Here is a 19509-nt window from a genome sequence, read left to right as displayed (position 1 = left end):
GAAATCAGCCATGCTTGTTATTTTCAAACGCCTGCTTTGGACTTGTTCAAAGTTTAATAATGCTTGTAATTGCGATTGATGGGCTTCCTGATTGTTGGTTAAGGTGATGGAGCAATGTGTAATTCAATTAATTATTAATTTTATGTTCCATATATATCAGAGAGCTATTCCAAAGTGTACATTATAAAGGGTGTGAAGACAAGACAACGCAAATTAAAACATATTCATCTTACATGTTTCAGTCAAAATGGACAGACATTCTGTTCAAACAATTCTATTCAAACAATCTTGGGAATGCTAAAATAGCTCTGGAGATGATACATTTTGCATTGTGTGGAAGGACAAGCACTGATATTTATGTTCCAGTGTAGGTGGAGAATATAACTCGCAGTGGGGGGCCATTCGTCTCTGCTTAGTCACTGGACTGTGACAGCTAAAGGAGGCAATTATTGGGAGATACAAAAGCTGGTTCAGTTACTGCAGTTCAATCTGGCTCCTTCATTTTCATTTACTTTCAATTATTTCAAGAGCCTCAGACACCTGCTTCCAAATTAGCTCTGTAATTATGCATCAGTTCAATTAAGCCCGGACAATATTATCACCATTGCTGATGCAAACAACTAACCACTTTGTTTAACACACTTCGATTCAAAGAAAATAAGGTTTTTGATTTCTGTTACCCCCTTAAGACTGTGATTTATCCACTCCTGTATTTTGTGTAACTCCACGAAACATCCAATGACATCAAGTCCATAATGATCACGGCAGTGAAGGGTGGGGGGGGGAAGGTAGTTGCTGGCCTAGCACCACTCAAACACTCTGCTCCTGTATGACTGGATTCAGATAAAATGCACCCAGGCAGAGCCTTGAAATGGGCTTTTCTCAGAGCTAAAAAATGTCAAGGAAGCACAGTGTGATGCGTTTCATGATAAATATCTTCAAAGTGTGAGTAATGAGAGGAGAGGAGTACACAGCGGGGTCTCGTGAAAGCTCAGCTGTGAGATGATCAGCCAATAAAACTCCCCTCCAGGGTGATTCATTTGAGGAATGGGGAATGATAATCACATAGGCTCTTTGGAGAATTTGGACAAGGCACTGGAAATGCATAGACATTTGCTCATACTAGATCTTTGGCCCGGGGGAGTGAGGGGCTAATCATTTCACAGGCCATGGTTGAAAAAACAATACATTCATTGCTCATTTCTACTGCCCATACTGGACTTTGATACGGCACCTTCCATTTCTGGGCTATCAGAAATATTCATATGTTGTAAATGCGGAGTGTTTGAACATGCCACTGTACCGTCTAGATGTTTGCGTTCAGTTGCCTCTGACGATGAATGGAAGGTGGGTGGCAAAGGCCGAGCGTCTTCTGAGGTAAATCATCTCAGAATTTCTCTCACATCATTCCTGTTCCCCATGGCTGACCCGAGTCCATAAAGGCAGGTCTGTCACCAAAAGCCTTTTTGTTATTCAGCTACCAAACACAGGACCCCAGAGGGAATATTACTGCACACTGTACAGAATTAAATACAGCGAGCCATTTCACTCGTCGACCGGACTCATAGCCACAGATAAATTTCATTGCAGATGATCATTGACCTCATTAACAATAACTGCACAAAATGCCCCCAAAACATTGTTAAAGCTGAGATTTTTATTGGTGCTGTCAATAAGACAGTAATGTTCTGCACTTAGTATGAGGTTAAAGTGGCTACCTTGACAGGGGATCTCCATCCGACTCACCGAGGAATGTATTCAATCGATCTTATCACAGAAACAAAATCATGACTGTGCGTTTGTTTCATCAACATCTCAATGACAAACAATTGGTCTCTTACAACATGTCGATTCTCACGGGATAATATTGTCCACACATGGGTCATATAAAGACCAGAAAATCCATGACATAGTTTATAGATTTGAAAGATTGTATATTCAATTAAATGGCCCCCTTCATTAAGTGAAATGCTTCAAAACAGTCAATGCATCACTGTTAAAATACAAACAATCCTTTGTCCCTACGATAAAAATTTTCCCCAGATGGTTTAGCATTGTGCTTCTCGCTAAATAAGGGCTTTATTGAATCCGTATTGTGGAGCATTACAGCGTGATTTAAATTTAAAGGCAATGTTCCCACATTATATAGTGGAGACTGCATTCACGGCAAACGCTACATATGTCGGTTCAACGGGAAACTACCTTTCAATTTCTATTGCGCAATCTGTAACGCTTCAGCGATACAGATTGAATAGAGCCCTAAAGCACCAGCAAATTTGCTGCCAGAGCTCAGCTTCCCTCCCACAGCTAGTCATGTGACACTATAACATTCAGTCAATGTGATTCACAATGACATATCACAGTTACACAACAAAGATTGCACTAAGGTTAAGGGTGGTGACTGAGTTACATATTCTTATATAAATATCTTAATCCATCTATTGGTTATATTAAGGGACTTATTTATATATATTTGTAAGTATACCCTTCTTTGGTTCACAAATACACTAAAATACCTTTAATATGCTTATTCAAAACACAGTAGCGTTTCAAAATACAAGTAAGGACACATTACAAATGGAATAGATAACAATATAAATAAAGTGATTAATCTATTAAATACTTATATTTAGTGTTTTTTATAATCATTGGAACATGTGTTACTGAAAAACTAGGACATATATTTGCCACAAAAGCAATGTAACAATACTTTACACAATCTCCACAAAATTCATTAGCTCTAAAAACGCAGCAATAGAATACAGTACCTATTACAATGACTGTTACATATTTCCTCTACTTAATATGAAAGGGGAAAACCAGATACCATGTGGTGTTGCATACAGTGCACCTGGCTTAATAACTACATGGACAACACACAGCACCAATATTCAGTACATTATAATATATATATATATACAGTACCATTCAAACGTTTGGACGTAGCTACTCATTCAAGTTTTTTATTTTTTTATTATTATTTATTTGTACTATTTTCTACATTGTAGAATAATAGTGAAGACATCAAAACGATGAAATAACACATATGTAATCATGTAGTAACCAAAAAAGTGTTAAACAAATCCAAATATATTTTATATATGAGATTCTTCAAAGTAGCCACCCTTTGCCTTGATGACAGCTTTGCACACTCTTGGCATTCTCTCAACCAGCTTCATGAGGTAGTCAACTGGAATGCATTTCAATTATCAGGTGTGCCTTGTTAAAAGTTAATTTGTGGAATTTATTTTCTTCTTAATGCGTTTGAGCCAATCAGTTGTGTTGTGACAAGGTAGGGTTGGTATACAGAAGATAGCCCTACTTGGTAAAAGACCAAGTCCATATTATGGCAAGAACAGCTCAAATAAGCAAAGAGAAACAACAGGCCATCATTACTTTAAGACATGAAGGTCAGTCAGTACAGAAAATGTCAAGAACTTCGAACATTTCTTCAAGTGCAGTCACAAAAACCATCAAGCGCTATGATGAAACTTGCTCGCATGAGGATCGGCACAGGAAAGGAGACCTCTGCTGCAGAGGATAAGTTCATTAGAGTTAACTGCACCTCAGATTGTAGCCCAAATAATTGCAGAGTTCAAGTAACGGACACATCTCAACATGAACTGTTTAGAGGAGACTGCATGAATCAGGCCTTCATGGTCAAATTGCTGCAAAGAAACCACTACTAAAGGACGCCAATAAGAAGAAGAGACTTGCTTGGGCCAAGAAACACGAGCAATGGACATTAGACCAGTGGAAAGTCCAATTTTTTTATTTTTGGTTCTTTGTGAGACGCAGAGTAGGTGAACGGATGATCTCCGCATGTGTGGTTCCCACCGTGAAGCATGGAGGAGGAGCTGTGATGGTGTGGGGGTGCTTTGCTGGTGACACTGTCTGTGATTTATTTAGAATTCAAGGCACACTTAACCAGCATGGCTACCACAGCATTTTATAGCGATACGCCATCAGAACTGGTTTGCGCATAGTGGGACAATCATTTGTTTTCAACAGGACAATGACCCAACACACCTCCAGGCTGTGTAAGGGCTATTTGACCAAGAAGGAGAGTGATGGAGTGCTGCATCAGATGACCTGGCCTCCACAATCACCCAACCTCAACCCAATTGAGATGGTTTGGGATGAGTTGGACCGCAGAGTGAAGGAAAAGCAGCCAACAAGTGCTCAGGATATGTGGGAACTCCTTCAAGACTGTTGGAAAAGCATTCCTCATTAAACTGGTTGAGAGAATGCCAAGAGTGTGCAAAGCTGTCATCAAGGCAAAGGGTGGCAACTTTGAAGAATCTCAAATATAAAATATATTTTGATTTGTTTAACACTTTTTTTGGTTCCTACATGATTACATATGTGTTATTTCATACTTCTGATGTCTTCATTACTATTCTACAACATAGAAAATAGTAATAATAAAGAAAACTCCTGGAATGAGTAGGTGTCTCCAAACTTTTGACTGGTACTGTATATTACAATACTGTACATATCTATGCCACGAGGTCCCTTGCATTGTCCTCTGTCTCTACTGAAAAGGTCTCTCAAGGTCACTCAGTATATGAATATGTATTATTTTACGAAGGCTATACTGTACAATAGTTAAATCTAACAATGGCATAGTCACTGCTAAAAGACAGAACAGACCCACATTTATTATTCTGAAGGTTACCTGTGGTCTAAAAAGACCTACAAGCAGCTGAAGTTTCAAAGTCCTACATGATTGGTCAAGAGACAACAGGAATATGAAGCTCAGTGTAGCTCAGGGTCTTTTTAGAGCTGGACATGACAAAGCTGAGAACGAAAGGTCAAAGGGCAACATCCTCCTAATGGGTGTGACCATTACAAGTCCTGCCCCAGTCTCTCAATCTCATCGGTCAAGAAGTCGATATCTGACCTGGTGGCGGCAGGATTGGAGATGACCATGCGGAAGAAGTTGACCTTGTCTCCCTGAGGCTGGTAGCCCACCATGGTAGTTCCAGACTCCATCATCAGCGCCTTGATCTTGGGGGCCACCTGGTTTAGAGACAAGGACAATTCAGAGAAATGTACAGTAGGTCAGTGCTGTCTCATCTGAATACAGAATATAGTCTTCATGGGCCGAAGCTGACGAGTCCTTTACTCCTTACCTTATGCAACTTCTCCCTCTTCTCATGACCATCGGGCATGTCACGAATGCCTGGCGGAAGGTACCAGAAGCAGACGTTTGTGTGCTGGGGCTGTGGAAAGAAAACAGCAACATTGTTTGTCCGTGTCTTTACTCAATGGAGTGTCTAAAGTTCATAAATCCACAAGGAGTTCAACTGGGGATTCTAAAGCCTAGCACCACCTCTACAGGCAGACAGGGAGGAGAGTTGGCCTGCCTCACTACATTGTGTTGCTCAGAATACTATTGGGCATCTCAGTTAATGAGTTCATATTAATCAGATATGTAATTCCTCTGACGCTTTATTAGGGTAATCCATTAAAAGATATTGCTGTTTTTGGAAAAAGAACCAAGTAGAAAATGAAGGGAGGAAAAATCTCACCTCTCCATCGAACACCATCTGATAGCCCTCGCGACCCTTTATTTTAGTGTAGAGATAATGCGAGAGGTCCAAACACTTGTCGATGTGCTGTTCAAACCCTATTGTTCCCTGTTGGAGTGGAAATACACAAAACATAGAAAGATCACTCATATCAAGAACTACTCGTTTTCTGTTCCGCGAGCCAAGATCAGCATCCAAGATCAATCCCTGTTCCATGCTAACGCTTTAAAGCCTGCTTAAGTCTTGCAATAAGAGCTTGGAGAGATATGTGCACATTACCTTCGCTTTCCACATTAGCCAGAATTTGAAGATGTCTACATGTCGTCCACACTGGATGGCCTTGTCCCCTGTGTCGTACGATACATCGTACTGTTTGTCTGGTTGGAAGAGGTAGCCAGCACACATGGAGTTGCAGCCTGACAAAACTCCCTGTAAAGATCAATGGCGTGGTTAACGGACAAGGACGAAAGGCAGAGACTTCAAGTTCAACGGTGCCTTCAAACTGGGCTATATTCATAAGAATAGTAGCCAACTCTCTGTGACCTCTGACTTAACTTCCGACTTAACTTAAGTGTGGTTTCGTGGCATTCCCACCATAAGTGATGATAACCCATCTATCAGTATTGCTCTTACCCTCTCTCTGACCAGAATGGCAGAGCACTGCAGTGGCACACCCATCATCTTGTGAGGGTTCCAGGTGACTGAGTTGGCCCTGCAAACATGGAACACAGATGGTAAGACAGGCCACAGTCCCCATCAGTGAGTGTGTGTGTGATTGGTTTAATAAGGATATCTTCTCAGGGCTGTAGCCTACCTCTCTACGCCACACAGCTTGTGCCTGTGCTTCCTGGACATCAGTAGGCCTCCTCCCCATGCACCCTGAACAAAGACAACAGTTTGTTTTGAGGATAAGGATTAGACACGCAAGTGGCTTTTATGTTCGAGCCAAAGCTCAGCCGACCATTCAAATGTGTTGCAATTAACCCTGAAATGATATATATCACCATAACCTTACAGTATTCATAGTAGGAAGACGCACTTACATCCACATGTAGCCACATGTTGTATTTCTCGCAGATGTCTGCAATCTCGTGGATGGGGTCGAACGCTCCATACACTGTGGAACCAGCTGTGGCATTCACAAACATTGGGACACAACCCTGCAAGCATACACCATGAGAATGAATATGGAGTCTTGTATTATTGGAGTGAATTGAAATCGTTGCGTTCTGTTTCTGTAATCGTTGACATAATATGAATTGGTTAGAGCAGATTTAAATGACATTGGACTATTTCTCTTGGCAAGCCTTTGTCACACCAGAACTGCACGTCCATTGCAGACAGCCTGCTATCACCTCTCTCCTGTAACAGAACTAGCTTCAGGAGACTGTGCTTTGGTAGCTAGTGGCAGTGGGTAAGATGATACTTGAGGAGGCATAAGTACTAACCCCAAAATGAAAGTGGACATGTTTTTATTTTGTAAACATGTACGATTACCTGACGACCGGAGTATTCAGATGACTAGATTCATATTAGGCAGCTGTTCTCATTAGAATTCAGTTTCCGTGCGTCGCATCATTGTGCAGAAACAAACGGAAGGTATTTCATGTCTTCAGGGGATACGAATCCACCGTTTGAAGTTGATTGGCTGACAGTTTGAAAACTCACCCTCGCCTTGGCATCGATGACCTTGGCTTCCAAATCAGCGGGAATGACTCTCCCTCTAGAGAAGCAAACAAGACATGTCAAAGGGATGTTCTCACTGGGTTGTTTCATTCAGTGCAGTGTATTGGACATGGCTCCACAAACCTCTCATCTGTGCTCAACAGGATCAGGTTTTCTGTTCCAAAGCCCAGAGCAGCACTGGCTTTCTTTATAGAGTAGTGGCTCTGACAAAACACATGAGCATGACATTAGACTACAAACCTATCAGCTGAGCTCTGGCATATAGTCAGCTGATGTACTGTCCAATGGTTGCATTTGTTATTGTTGCTTTGACTCAGGCATGTCTAACGAACCCTTTATACGGAATAGATAGGGTCAATCAAGCAGTGACAATAAATAACAATAAGACTTTGTTTTGGTAATACAATACTGCTTCTGAGACTGGAGACCTGTTCTGTTGTGGAGATTAATGTTCTGCTCAGATGTTAGGATGAGACTTACATGCTCGGAGGTGAAGAGCACCAGCCTGGGGGCAGCAGTCATGCCTTTGGTCTTGACTTCAGGGAAGAACTTGTAGCGGGCGATCATCACACTGTACATGTTGGATATTGCTCCACCTGCACAAACGCCGCATACAATCTTTCACTAAACGGCATTCGATTATCTGAAGGCTTGTGTGAGGAATCTTCACCTGTAACGGTAGGTTTATTCCCATCTCAGATTCTCAGGGCATGGCTGAATTCATAACCGTTCATCGGAATTGGATTCGCACTCACCTGGCGAGAATATCCCATCGCCCTCTCCATCAGGCCAGCCAATGATCTCTCTCATCTTCTTCAGCGTCAGCTGCTCCATGAGCACGAAGACTGGGGCGATCTCATAGGTGAACCTGAAATACAGAGCACCTGTCTCCAGTTACCCACTACCAATAGAAATCCATTCTATCACTGGCCTTGAACTCTCATGTCGTCATTTGTTTCTCATATCTACATTGTCTATGTTGACATAAACAGAATCAATGAAGGCAGGTGGCAAAATCCCAGGATAAGGCATCACCATTGTGATAAAGGCCAATAATTGTAGCTTATGTTTTCAAATTTTTGGGGTGCAAAATAGATTTCAATTGTGTTGTTTTGTTGAATTATCATGACATATGTTTCTTATTGTGTATGTTGAGCAAGGCCACGTTGAAGCCAGAGAAAAGCATGGAACGTGCATGCTACTATTAACGCCGTCACGATTCAGTGATAGCTCTGTTACATTGTATTACGGATACCGTTTGTTGCAGTGGAATGAGAAAGAACATCAATGTCACATAGTCTGAAGCCCATTAAGAATATTCCACCAAGAGGGAGCCCTTGTCTCTGAGTTAGCAAGAAGAAGAGGCTAGAAACGTGATGCAACACAATGAGAGTGTCATTGTCTTTGTGTCTGAGGTTTGTCTTGAGGCCAGCTTCCACTGAGCTTGTTTTGAATGTGTTTTTAATTAAAACAGTATATTACCCTCATGGCCCGTCTACAGAGAGTAATGATGGAAGAATGGTCGTTTGTCCTTTAGAACAGGAATTATATCATTACAATCATGTTTATTCAATGCAATCACAATTACAACGTGAAGGATTGTCTCCATATCATTAGAAACTTCCTCCAGGGCAGTGCAATATCAATGTAGAATGAAATGGATCCCCAACTAACTCATCTATCTTCACTATGTCCTGCCCAATGCTCTTCTCATTACACTGCCTGTCTATTCATGCAATGAGTCAATGCATTAGTGGGGCAATACAGTGTATCACACTGTGCCACACACACCACCTATTTTGTTTTGTTCTCTGGCTCATCATATCCAGCAGAAATGTTTAAAAAGAGTCCGGACCTATTGTCCCAAATGAATTTGCACTCGCTCACTCATGTAGAGTAATCCTGATGATAACCCTGGGACGTGATTGTTAACCTATTAGTGGCAATCAATACCTGTCAGGGGTAATTAATGATGATGGAGTAATTAGCTAATGCAAATAACAAATATGGATGCAGTCAGAGCCAACCCTCTGATTCAAGTCATCTACGGTAGTGTTTGATATATAGCATACGCAGGGTGGCAACACTCTCACCAGGAGATCTTCAGCACCATATCAATCCCATGAGCTGGACCAACTAAACACTCTTCAAAACACTGGGGGCAAAGAGGGATACATCCTTTGAGGATCACAATACATAGAAGGTCAAGTCAGCCAGGCCATGTGTTGAACCTTTAGTTATGTCAGGGGCCAGGCAAAAATGAATAATTGAATCCCCGACATAAAGAGGACCAGCCTTGGTGTGTCTAGGCAACAAAAAAATTGAAATTGACCATGACCACACAGATTATCTTGATTATTACCACTCAGAAATGCAATGTTTTATCAATGTTTACAACACAATATTTTTCATATAGTGTATTTTTTTTAAATGATGATTTTACAATGCTGTGACGGGTTCCCAGGCTGACATCATAGACAAGATCAGCATTTCACAGCAGCTGATACACTCAGACCAGTGCCTTAACTGACTTGGCGGCCTCAGCTGGTAATCTGTGTGTACTGGTTAACAATAGTCCATGGCCAACGAAGCATCAACTTTTCTCTTGGACAAGTCCCTGGGCACCTGGTGTATCACCATGCTGTCTCTTACAGATTCCCTTTCCTACGGAAAAAGCAATATTGAATCACAATGTCTATTGTTCACATTTGCGCAGAAGATCTCAGGGGCATATCTCATTCTGTTGTGGAACCATTATCTCTGAGGCAAAGAGCATTCCATAAAACAACCACCCAATATAACTTTGAATGCTAATCAATATGCAATTTAGTTTGCCTGCAGGGCTGTATTATCTGACTACAGCCACAGTGTCGGTCAACAACAATAACAAAGCAAACAAAACAGTGAACTCACAACTCTCACGTTGTACTTGCTTAAAATGCAGTCTGTAAGAGCATCTTCGGGACCCTTCACTTAGAAGCTTATGAAGGGCCCTAAATATGTCACTTCCACTGATTTTCATCTTCAAACGAAATCTTCTGAGGCCATTTGAAATGGTAGGAATTGTCATTTTTCTTCAGCGCCAGACATACCTTAAACCAAACGAAATCAACTCTCTGCCAAATTAGAGCCTTCAACCTCTTATCACAATCCCAGCCTAAAACGGAAACTATGTTATGCAACTCTTACTAAGATCCTTTGTTTAGGCACATTGTTTACAAAATTGACAGGACTACTTTAATACTATACACATATTTACAAAATGTAAAGTTCCTGTGACTTTCAATAATAAACATGTATAAATGTATCATAACAAATGTGTACTAACTTTGGTGGAGATAAAGACCACTCACATGTTAGTGTTTGCAGTGGAGGTGAGCCATTCTCCTGACAACCCAATGATGTCTAAGCCAGTAGATAGCTGATTGAAAAACCTGGGGTGACCTGGGAGGGAGACAACACCATTTGTCTTTAATACATTTCTCATGAAAGCTTCATCATTCAACTATGGGCTTATCTGTAATCATTAAACCACATTGTAGACAAATGAGAGATATTGATTGTGCTGGGAGGTTAGCCATGCTTTATGCCTCTGTCTTCTCTGTCCTCACCTGTTCTCACTCCATACTTCAGGGTATCCCTGCAGTCCACCAGGATCTGCTCCAGAGACTCAGGCTGGTCGGACAGCTCCAGGTTGAAGCCCTCCATGCCCTCCAGCAGCTGGTGGGGGTGGTGGAAGTCCAGGACCTTGGTGGATCTGTCGAAGGTCTTCCGGACGTAGTTTGTGAGAATATCCACCACCTCCAGCAAAAACTGCATAGTTGGCTCCTCTCCATTTTTAGCTGGTAATAAATCTAGGGTGAGAAATTGAAGCATGTCAACAATATTTGTGTTTTTCTCATTTTGGATAAAATAAATCTGTCACTTTTGTTTGCATCCTTCATCACTTGAGGATGTTTTTTTAAGAGCTTACTTTCACAATCTTCCGTAGAATGTGTCATGACTTCGTTCTACTTCACATCTTGTAAACTATTTATTTGGTTTTCCCCTCTAAAGCTGGTATAAATTATATAAATTAGAATGTCATTTTCAGAAACAAATGAATGACCCTTTTTGGTATTTCTCGAGTGAGTGTCCCTGAGTAGCCTATGCTATTGTACAGCTATTACAACTTGATCTAGCAGGTCATTATGGTAAACCAAATGGTGAATATTGATTTCAAATAGGCATAGCAATCAATTCAATTTAAATTACTAACAATTTAACGATTTGGGGTTTTATTATTTTCAACAAAAAGTGTTTTCAAAAATACCTTTTATCATCAAACATGACTAAATCGAAAAAAATCCCTGAGATTTATAAAGATGTGGTATTTTCAAACCAGATCAAATCAGGCTAATCTTTGCATCAGTAACAACATTTAAGATTTTAAATTGACTCATGTTCCATGTAAAACAACTGAACAACACGAACATCAACAAGTTCCCTACATCATTTTGATTCATAGGCCTACATTTCCCATAATGAAAATAATCCGGACATCTACCTCTAGCAAATAGATTGGAAAAATCCGTCTCGGTGCGTCTGAAACGGGAATCTCTGTCGCTGTTATCCAGCAGGTCCTTAGACGATCTTTCCTTGAAGGAACTAATCTTCTCCTCGAGGTTGTTGTTCTTCTGCAAAAATCCTAAATTGTTGCAAGGGGCAGAGGATTGAAATGAGTGATTACTATCATCACTTCCAATCCCAAACATTTTGATGACACCTTTTTTTATATACACAAAACACATGCCTAAATGTCTCTCACTGATTGAGCTGACAATGACGTTGTGTAGGCTGGTTTTGAGAAAATTCCCGTCCTGTCCAGGGAAGCCTTTTTATGGGAGGAAGAGTCAGTGGGAGGTTGAGCCCAGTGACAGCAGCACCAAAAGCCAGTCAAGCAAAAACAAAATAGCCGTCATTTTGCGCAGCTGTAAATTCGTGTTAATTCCCTCCGACAGATTCCACTTCAGTAAACAGGGAAGAGCACACAATGAAGTGAACCGATGTCATTAAAGCCTGAAGGCAGATCTAATAGCTGGACTGGGCTGTGATGATATATGGGACATTTTATAGCTTATCTGCTTATCTGCTGGAGGATACCACATTAACTCAAATCTTATTTAACCTATACCGATTTTTTTTGTTTTTCAAAAATGTATTTCTAGGTTGGTCCTAGAAAAGAAAACACCTATTCCAAATCTTCTGCTAAGATTATCAGTAATAAAAATTCCTGCAATATGATGTTATTTATGATCTTATTTTACAATCAACAACGCAATATTTCAGATAAACTAGCTAGGCCTACAAGATGTGAAACTCAAATATGCCATATCCCACACCCTTTTAGAGTAATAAACAAAAGTACTTAAAAGTGTATCAGGAGATGATAGTTGGAAGTATTTTTACTGTTATTCATTTTTATTTCGTTTTCAATATAGACTAATTGTATATAATTGTATTATTTCACATTCAGAAAGGATATGTTAGATTATACCCTGAATACGCATAAATCCTAACATTTCACAAGGTCAAGCAAGAGGGATAGCTTTTGATGTTGTTTTTAGACCAATATCATTGCACTTAATAAACAGAGATGAAAGGTGGAAAACGGGCCTATAGGCCTATAACTTGATAGTGAATCAGATAAAACCAAAACGTAAAAATTGCGTAAATATCGCATTAAAACATTAAACTTGATTTATATTCGCCTTTGCGTGGGGCTCCCGAGTGGCGCAGCGGTCTAAGGCACTGCATCTCAGTGCTATGAGGCGTCACTACATACACCCTGGTTCGAATCTAGGCTGTATCATTTCCGGCCGTGATTGGGAGTCCCATCGGGCGGCGCACAATTGGCCCATCGTCGGCCGGGTAGGCCGTCATTGTAAATAAGAATTTGTTCTTAACTGACTTGCCTGGTAAAATTAAAATAGGCCTATGGCCTATACTGTTGGTCCTTGATTGGCACAATAGCAATAGACTCAACGCTTGGCCATATCAGATAGGGCTAATGCATTTTGCTCCCACTTAATCGGTGCGTATTGTGGAGAAGACTGACAGTAGGCCTACTATCTCTGCAAAACAGAACCTTGACGAATTGCGATTTGAATTCCCTGGAGCAGAAAAGATGACTATCATGATGAGAGGAATCTTTTCTCTTCTGATGGACTCGCATCATGATAAGGACCGATACCAATCATTCCACCAAATATAGCTCTTTAATAAATGACACCCGCTCAGAGGCTACCGATATATTTTGAGAAAAAGACAAAGGCAGGTGCGTATAATAGGATAGTCAGATTTGGCTCAGCAAATATAAAGATAGGCTATCTTACTTGTGGATAACTACAATGAATGTAGTAAAATCAACTATACATGTTCATGTTTCTGTCGAAATGACCTAAAAATAATGAAAATGGGGTTGCATAATTTAGCCGGCTATTTGTTTATTCCAAGGTTATTAAGCATTGGCAAACGTATATGTTTCTCCAGGTAGGCCATAAGAGGGCGCAATAGTACGATTTAATTAAGAATTCTATATTTTTTAAAGCAAGGTAAGAAAACACACACATTGAAAACATGCCCAAGACTAAAGAGAGCTCATATTCCATTTTGGGACGTGCCAACGTAGACCTATAGTTCTTTTTGGATCAATAGCTAGTCTCTGCTGTTTTTCAAACTGATTTTAATATTGATTAAAAAAACAGGTTTGTTACTATAAATTCAGTGGTAATAATCAATATGGCCATTTTGATTCTTTCTGCATGAAAACCCACTCATGCGACCAGAGAATAAAGAAAGGGGCAGAAAGCATTCAAAGAGCAAGTAATCAGAGCCGCCCAGGCTGCACTGTGTATTAAGCAGTATGGCTAATAGCCTATTCATCAGCTATCAGAATGGTCTGCTTGCTCGACGTTGAGAAACACATCAAATATGCAACATAGTAACCTATGATATTTCTTCTGTTCATTATTTGACGTAGGACTAGTTGCATTCTAAAAGACACATACGAACAAAAGCCTACACGAACATGTATTATGAGGTCCACGAAAATAAATGACGTGAAAATAGTCAACTTACCACATATCTTCATTCCCAATTTTCTAGAACATCCGTGAGCAACTCCACACCAAGCGTCATAGCCTAAAATAATTTTGGAAAACTATTGAGAAGGCCTTCACATTTAGGCCTCAAGTGCATATTATCTCTGCAAAAATACTCCCGAACTCAGAGTGATGGATGGGAAAATATTGAAGCATGTTGGATAAAACAATGCATAAGACTATCAGTTAACATGTGTGTGTGTTTTAATTCATCTGCTCTATCCCATTGATACCACCATGGCCATAGGCCTATAACGTGGCATTTCAGATGAACATTCCACGATTTAGACATTTCTGACTGTGCTAAAGGAACTAATTGGGTGAGAAGATGCTGAAAAGATCAGACATGCATCACCAGACGTTGGCCAGTGACAAAAAGGGCTGAGCATTACGTCGCTATCAAGGGCTTCCAGGGATTAAATCGGGGAGGTGGGGAGTTGGTGTGTGTCTGTGTGTGAGGAGGAGGAGGAGGGGGGGGGTCTAGGAATTGAAGAATTCTGTTGAAATTGACCCTGGAAAAATCGGCCAGTGGAAGGGACAGACAGCTCCACACAGAATGCCGTTGAACCGCTGCTTAGGATCACACATCAAATATATCTGGACCAAATCTACGCCAATGTTACACCCACGAAGGCAAATGCAAAGGCAACAGAAATATCTGAAATAAGACGTGTATAATGCCAAATAATTATGCCAATTATGGGTGGAATAAACTTGAGATCCACGAGCATAATTCGGATTTTCGTGTAAATCATGCATTGATGTCAAAAGAGATACAGACACGATTGAAGTTGCACATTATTAGATGTAGCCTAATACTGGCATGACAACAGTCTAATGGCTTTGGCACACCATCAAGCCCAAAACAAGCACAGTTTTGCAAGCAAATTCAGCCCTGACTGAATCCCTTTTCTTGTGAGAAAAACGGAAGTGCAGTTTTTCTACATTTAAATCTGATCTGACGTCAAAATATAATTTCGTGGCTTCATCTTTTACCTTTGCGAATGCATAATTTACATTGGAGTGTAGTCTATCAAATCAGAGCTTTATGATCGTATGTGAGAAAAATATGACATTAATGGCGAGCTTTGCATCAAAATATTAATGTGCTTGGACAACTAACTGAGACGTAGCCTAGGCTATAGGTTAGTTATGTTTGTCTTCAATAGCTCTTGGATAATAAAAAGTATTGAGGCAGAGCTGTTGGCCGCTTACATCTCTACACCCACTCTCAGCTGAAGGTACAATAAGGTGCTTGAACACATGCCATTAGGGCCAATTTAGTGTGGCTACAATTAACGCCACTTTGCACATAAGAAATTAGCATTAAATTCACTCTCACTTTTTATTCAACCACGACGGAATAAATACACTGAAAAATATAGCCTACTACAGTCTCTTTATGGAAGGCAATAATAATAATAATAATAATAATAATAATAGGCTTATAACAGCAGAATAATAATTCAAGAAGGCTGTATATTTTTTTGGAAGATTATGTTAAATTCTTTTGGGATTTTTGCATTTATCAATACCAACAGGATGCTACTAGTCTAGCCATTAGTATTTTCTAATTGCTTCAGTTCATGTTTTTAGAGGACATCACCTATTTTGACAGCAAGATCCGTCTATCAAGCAGATGCCGGGAGGTCTGCTGCGCATGCAATGATGCGGTGATTTGTTGCGTGGGAGGCATTTAGAATGGTACAGTTTTTTTCCTCCATGGAAATGATTAATGGCATTGCCCACAAAGTAAATAGCACAAGTGAAATAGCGTTTTATCTGTGATGGACCTACTTGAGCCTGGTGGTCGTAAATTTGTCGAGTTGGGATCCGGTTCGTTGCCAGACGAGGAAGGTGCAGACGCCGCCATCACTCCTAAGATACAGTACAAATGTCCTCACTCCAAAGCTCGCTGTCACTTTCTGCGAAACCTCTCTTATTTTATTCAAGATGAAAAGTCACATTCACTGCAAGGAGAGTATAAAGAATAGCTGTCTCCGAGCCTTAAAATATATAAATAATGACATGCCTATCTAGGCTATTTTAAATGTATGAATATGATATTTTAAGATCGATCCCTCATTCAAACGCTGACAGAAATATCCACAACTACGAATAAGCAAGGAGACAGGACACGACAGACATGTCTACGACATCGTCTGGCAGCCAGAGTAGCCTACAATTATTCTCGAACATCAATTAACAGGTTGGCTGAGGCTGCAGTGCACATTCTTTTTTTCCTGAATCCATAGGCTACAGATATGAGAGTCAAAAAAAGCCTAAATAACTTATTGGCTATAAATGCAATGCATTTCATTTAGGCTTTATCAAATCAACGTCGACGATGATGCTCATTAATCCTCACCATTCCACAACCTGATCTCTGCTGTCAATGTGGATAATGAGGCATCACTGCAAGTGTATTTCTTTATTTTCAGAGAGTTGTATATGTATCTGCCTTTGATGATAGGGAGGTAACCCGGGGAGTTGGGCAACAAATAGTTTAACCCTAAAACATCATGTATTGAAAGTGAAAATACTGAATTAGCCTTGATAAGTAATCAACTATGCCATAACAGCTAATCTGGTGATTTATCACATAGGCAAGTTAGGTGAACTGTCAAACCTCAGATAAATGAAGTACTCATTTGATAATAATGACCCAAAAAAGATGCTATGTTTACATAATTGATTGACAAACAGGATAGCGACTCCTTAATTAAGAGGATGATTTGTAAATAGTGATGACCCCTTATCCAGGTCAATGTCACTTCAAGGGAAAAGCATGCCCATACAATGAAAAACCCTCCGTCAAAAGCTCAAACAACTGTAGATTAATGATACCACAATTGTATCAATCAATAACTTTAATATCCGCAAACAAATACTATGCCTAGCCTGTATTGTTCTCCGTGTCTATCTTACAAATCGTTTATGAAAGATGTTAAAACACCTGTTTGAGCCTCTCGAACGTCAATTTACCGTAAAGCTTTAATGAACAAAGCACACTTATCCAGCTCTTGTAAGATACTAATCCCTGTTAAAAACCATCTTACCGTGCTGAGGGTGGGTACAGGTGACCAAGTAGAGCCCCAAAAAGAAACTATGGGACAATGATGAAATAAAGTCCTTTGGCAACGCAACGCAACGCAACGTCTGGTGCGCTTTTAACACTTCAAGAAAAACAGGGTTTCGAATATCAGATGTCTACAAAATCCCATCCACGGTGACCTTTTTAGAGAAGTAGCCTACGTTTGATTTGCTGATATTTAGAGCCGCGTGCATTGACTATTTATTCGTTACTACGCACGCATGAGTCACACCAATACCTCCTCTGGTGCTGAACATTTCCCCCCAATATCGAACAGATCCGCTTTGTCTGCAAATGTACACAGAATAGTGGCGCTTTCAGCTATAACGTGACCTTTAGTAAGTGTTTGATAGCCTTTGAGACTATATACCTCGATTTGGAAACTGATTTGGAATCCCGGTCACGAACCTTGAATTGGGAAGTTTGATCCTATGCAACACATTACGCTCATATGGGATGGGGGGGGGGGGGTCCTTGGCTTGTTCTTGTGAAATCGGAATAGTAGGGAACCATAATCAGAAGAACCATCTCCTTTTATGTTATTGTAGGTCTTCTGTGGGATTAATATGTTTTGTTGAAATCTCAGTGTGTATGGCTTCATCTGTTTTTCGATGTAGGCTACAATAAATATATTATCAATAACGATATTTATAGACAAGTAGGCTATTTTGGCCAAAGTTGTAATGTCTTCTTTTCTTCCGAATTTTAAAATGAAAGCGCAACATTTATCTTACGTTTTTTGGTAAAGAAACAGTGAAATTCAAAGTGAGTGCGTAAAGGTTGAAACAAAATCCACAAGGTGGCAGTAATGAATCATCAATGATTCCTCCCAGAACTCCACACAAATGAAGTGGGCCACTCCGCAAATACTTCACGAATCTAATAATAAACCAACACATTAATCAGATTTGCTACATACCAAAGCTACATGAGTGCAATGGAACGGAACAAGAATAGGCCCAGTGCGCAAGAATAAGATTCGAAGGAACAAGCTATTCATAGACTAGTCTATAGACTACAGGTTTAATCCTTCAATCAATTAAAATATAAATTCGTCATCATAAATTATCATCCATATAAATACTGGGCACATGGAATTTTAATCTTCATCTATTATCTTGCATAATCAATAAATAAGGTCAAAGTATTATGTTTGGCTGTAAGGTCAATAAGTAAAGCCATTCAAAATTTCTGACTCTGAAGCCTCGTTTACACCTGGTTCTAATATGTGTCCTATGTCCTGATCTTGGCCATATTCTGATTGTGCTCACATTTTCAGACATGTGTCTACACATCACAGGAGGTTGGTGGCACCTTAATTGGGGAGGATGGGCTCATGGTAATGGCTGGAGCAGAATGAGTGGAACGGTATCAAAGAAACCAGGTGTTTGATGCCGTTCTATTCGCTCTGTTCAGGACATTATTATGAGCCCTCAGCAGCCTCCTGTGCTACACATGTTATTAAAATGTGTCTCTTATCCGTCCACTGTGTCCACATTGTGACCAGATGTTCTGGTCCCTCCCTGTATGCAAGTTATTTGACAGGAGGTATGCAGAGGCCAAATTGAGGTCCATTACACATTGGCGTGCACCTTGCAAATGTTTGCTCCGTTTTGCGCCATATAGCTCCACATTGACATGGTTGGTTGACCGTAGGTGGGGGCGGGAGGTCCCGTATAAATACAAAAACACTTCCTTGACAACTTCCTTCCGAACAGCTCTGCTCAACAGCTCTGCGCTGCTCCGCGAAGCGCAAGAAGCATGAATGCCCTGACTTCTGCAGAAGCCTAGCACCGTAAATGCTGCACGGCCAATGCAGACGTCAGACCACGCAGCGCCTTTTAGCACACTTGAGCTCATGTGACCTCAGCGGATCTTGGCTGTGCTTCTATGGAGTTTTCAGCACCTGGACAGCTCCTCCAACGGTTTCCCGTTGACGATGTCGGACCTGTTATGGCAAACACTATTTGGGCTATTTTTCAAGTCATTGTGATAGGCAACATACTGCCAATGTGATCCTGAATATCCCAATGTATCATGTTTGTGATTAATC

The 19509-nt window shown here is 40.4% G+C and overlaps 1 protein-coding gene across 4 annotated transcripts; it reads right to left on the bottom strand.

The window, feature by feature from the left end:
• Positions 1-4339: 4339 nt before the first annotated feature.
• LOC106586218 (glutamate decarboxylase 1) lies at positions 4340-17844 on the bottom strand. 4 transcript variants are annotated; one of them, XM_014173249.2, is made up of 17 exons: positions 17422-17844; positions 16160-16332; positions 14340-14402; positions 11767-11907; positions 10832-11074; positions 10574-10664; positions 7976-8088; positions 7701-7816; positions 7344-7423; positions 7203-7257; positions 6578-6694; positions 6349-6413; positions 6168-6246; positions 5814-5963; positions 5535-5642; positions 5136-5225; positions 4340-5022 (listed from the first exon to the last, which is right to left on the bottom strand). In XM_014173249.2, exons 2-17 carry the CDS (start codon positions 16233-16235, stop codon positions 4849-4851), a joined length of 1761 nt encoding a protein of 586 aa, XP_014028724.2. In that variant the 5' UTR covers positions 16236-16332; positions 17422-17844; the 3' UTR covers positions 4340-4848. The 4 variants fall into 4 exon arrangements, with proteins under 4 accessions (XP_014028724.2, XP_014028725.2, XP_014028723.2 ...); XM_014173250.2 differs by having other exon boundaries at positions 16160-16287; XM_014173248.2 differs by having other exon boundaries at positions 16160-16240; positions 17422-17843.
• Positions 17845-19509: the final 1665 nt, after the last annotated feature.

Source organism: Salmo salar, chromosome ssa25 (genome assembly GCF_905237065.1).
Source record: "Salmo salar chromosome ssa25, Ssal_v3.1, whole genome shotgun sequence".
NCBI classification, from domain to species: domain Eukaryota; kingdom Metazoa; phylum Chordata; class Actinopteri; order Salmoniformes; family Salmonidae; genus Salmo; species Salmo salar.
This window is presented reverse-complemented; position numbering and strand designations above follow the sequence as displayed.

Excerpts from the sequence above, each read along its gene's own strand:
- LOC106586218 (XM_014173249.2), bottom strand. The coding sequence starts at position 16,235 with ATGGCGGCGTCTGCACCTTCCTCGTCTGGCAACGAACCGGATCCCAAC. Across the intron at positions 14,403-16,159 it reads TTTACGACCACCAGGCTCAA|GCTATGACGCTTGGTGTGGA; the intron begins GTAGGTCCATCA and ends AAATTATTTTAG. Across the intron at positions 7,424-7,700 it reads TGCTCTTCACCTCCGAGCAT|AGCCACTACTCTATAAAGAA; the intron begins GTAAGTCTCATC and ends GTGTTTTGTCAG.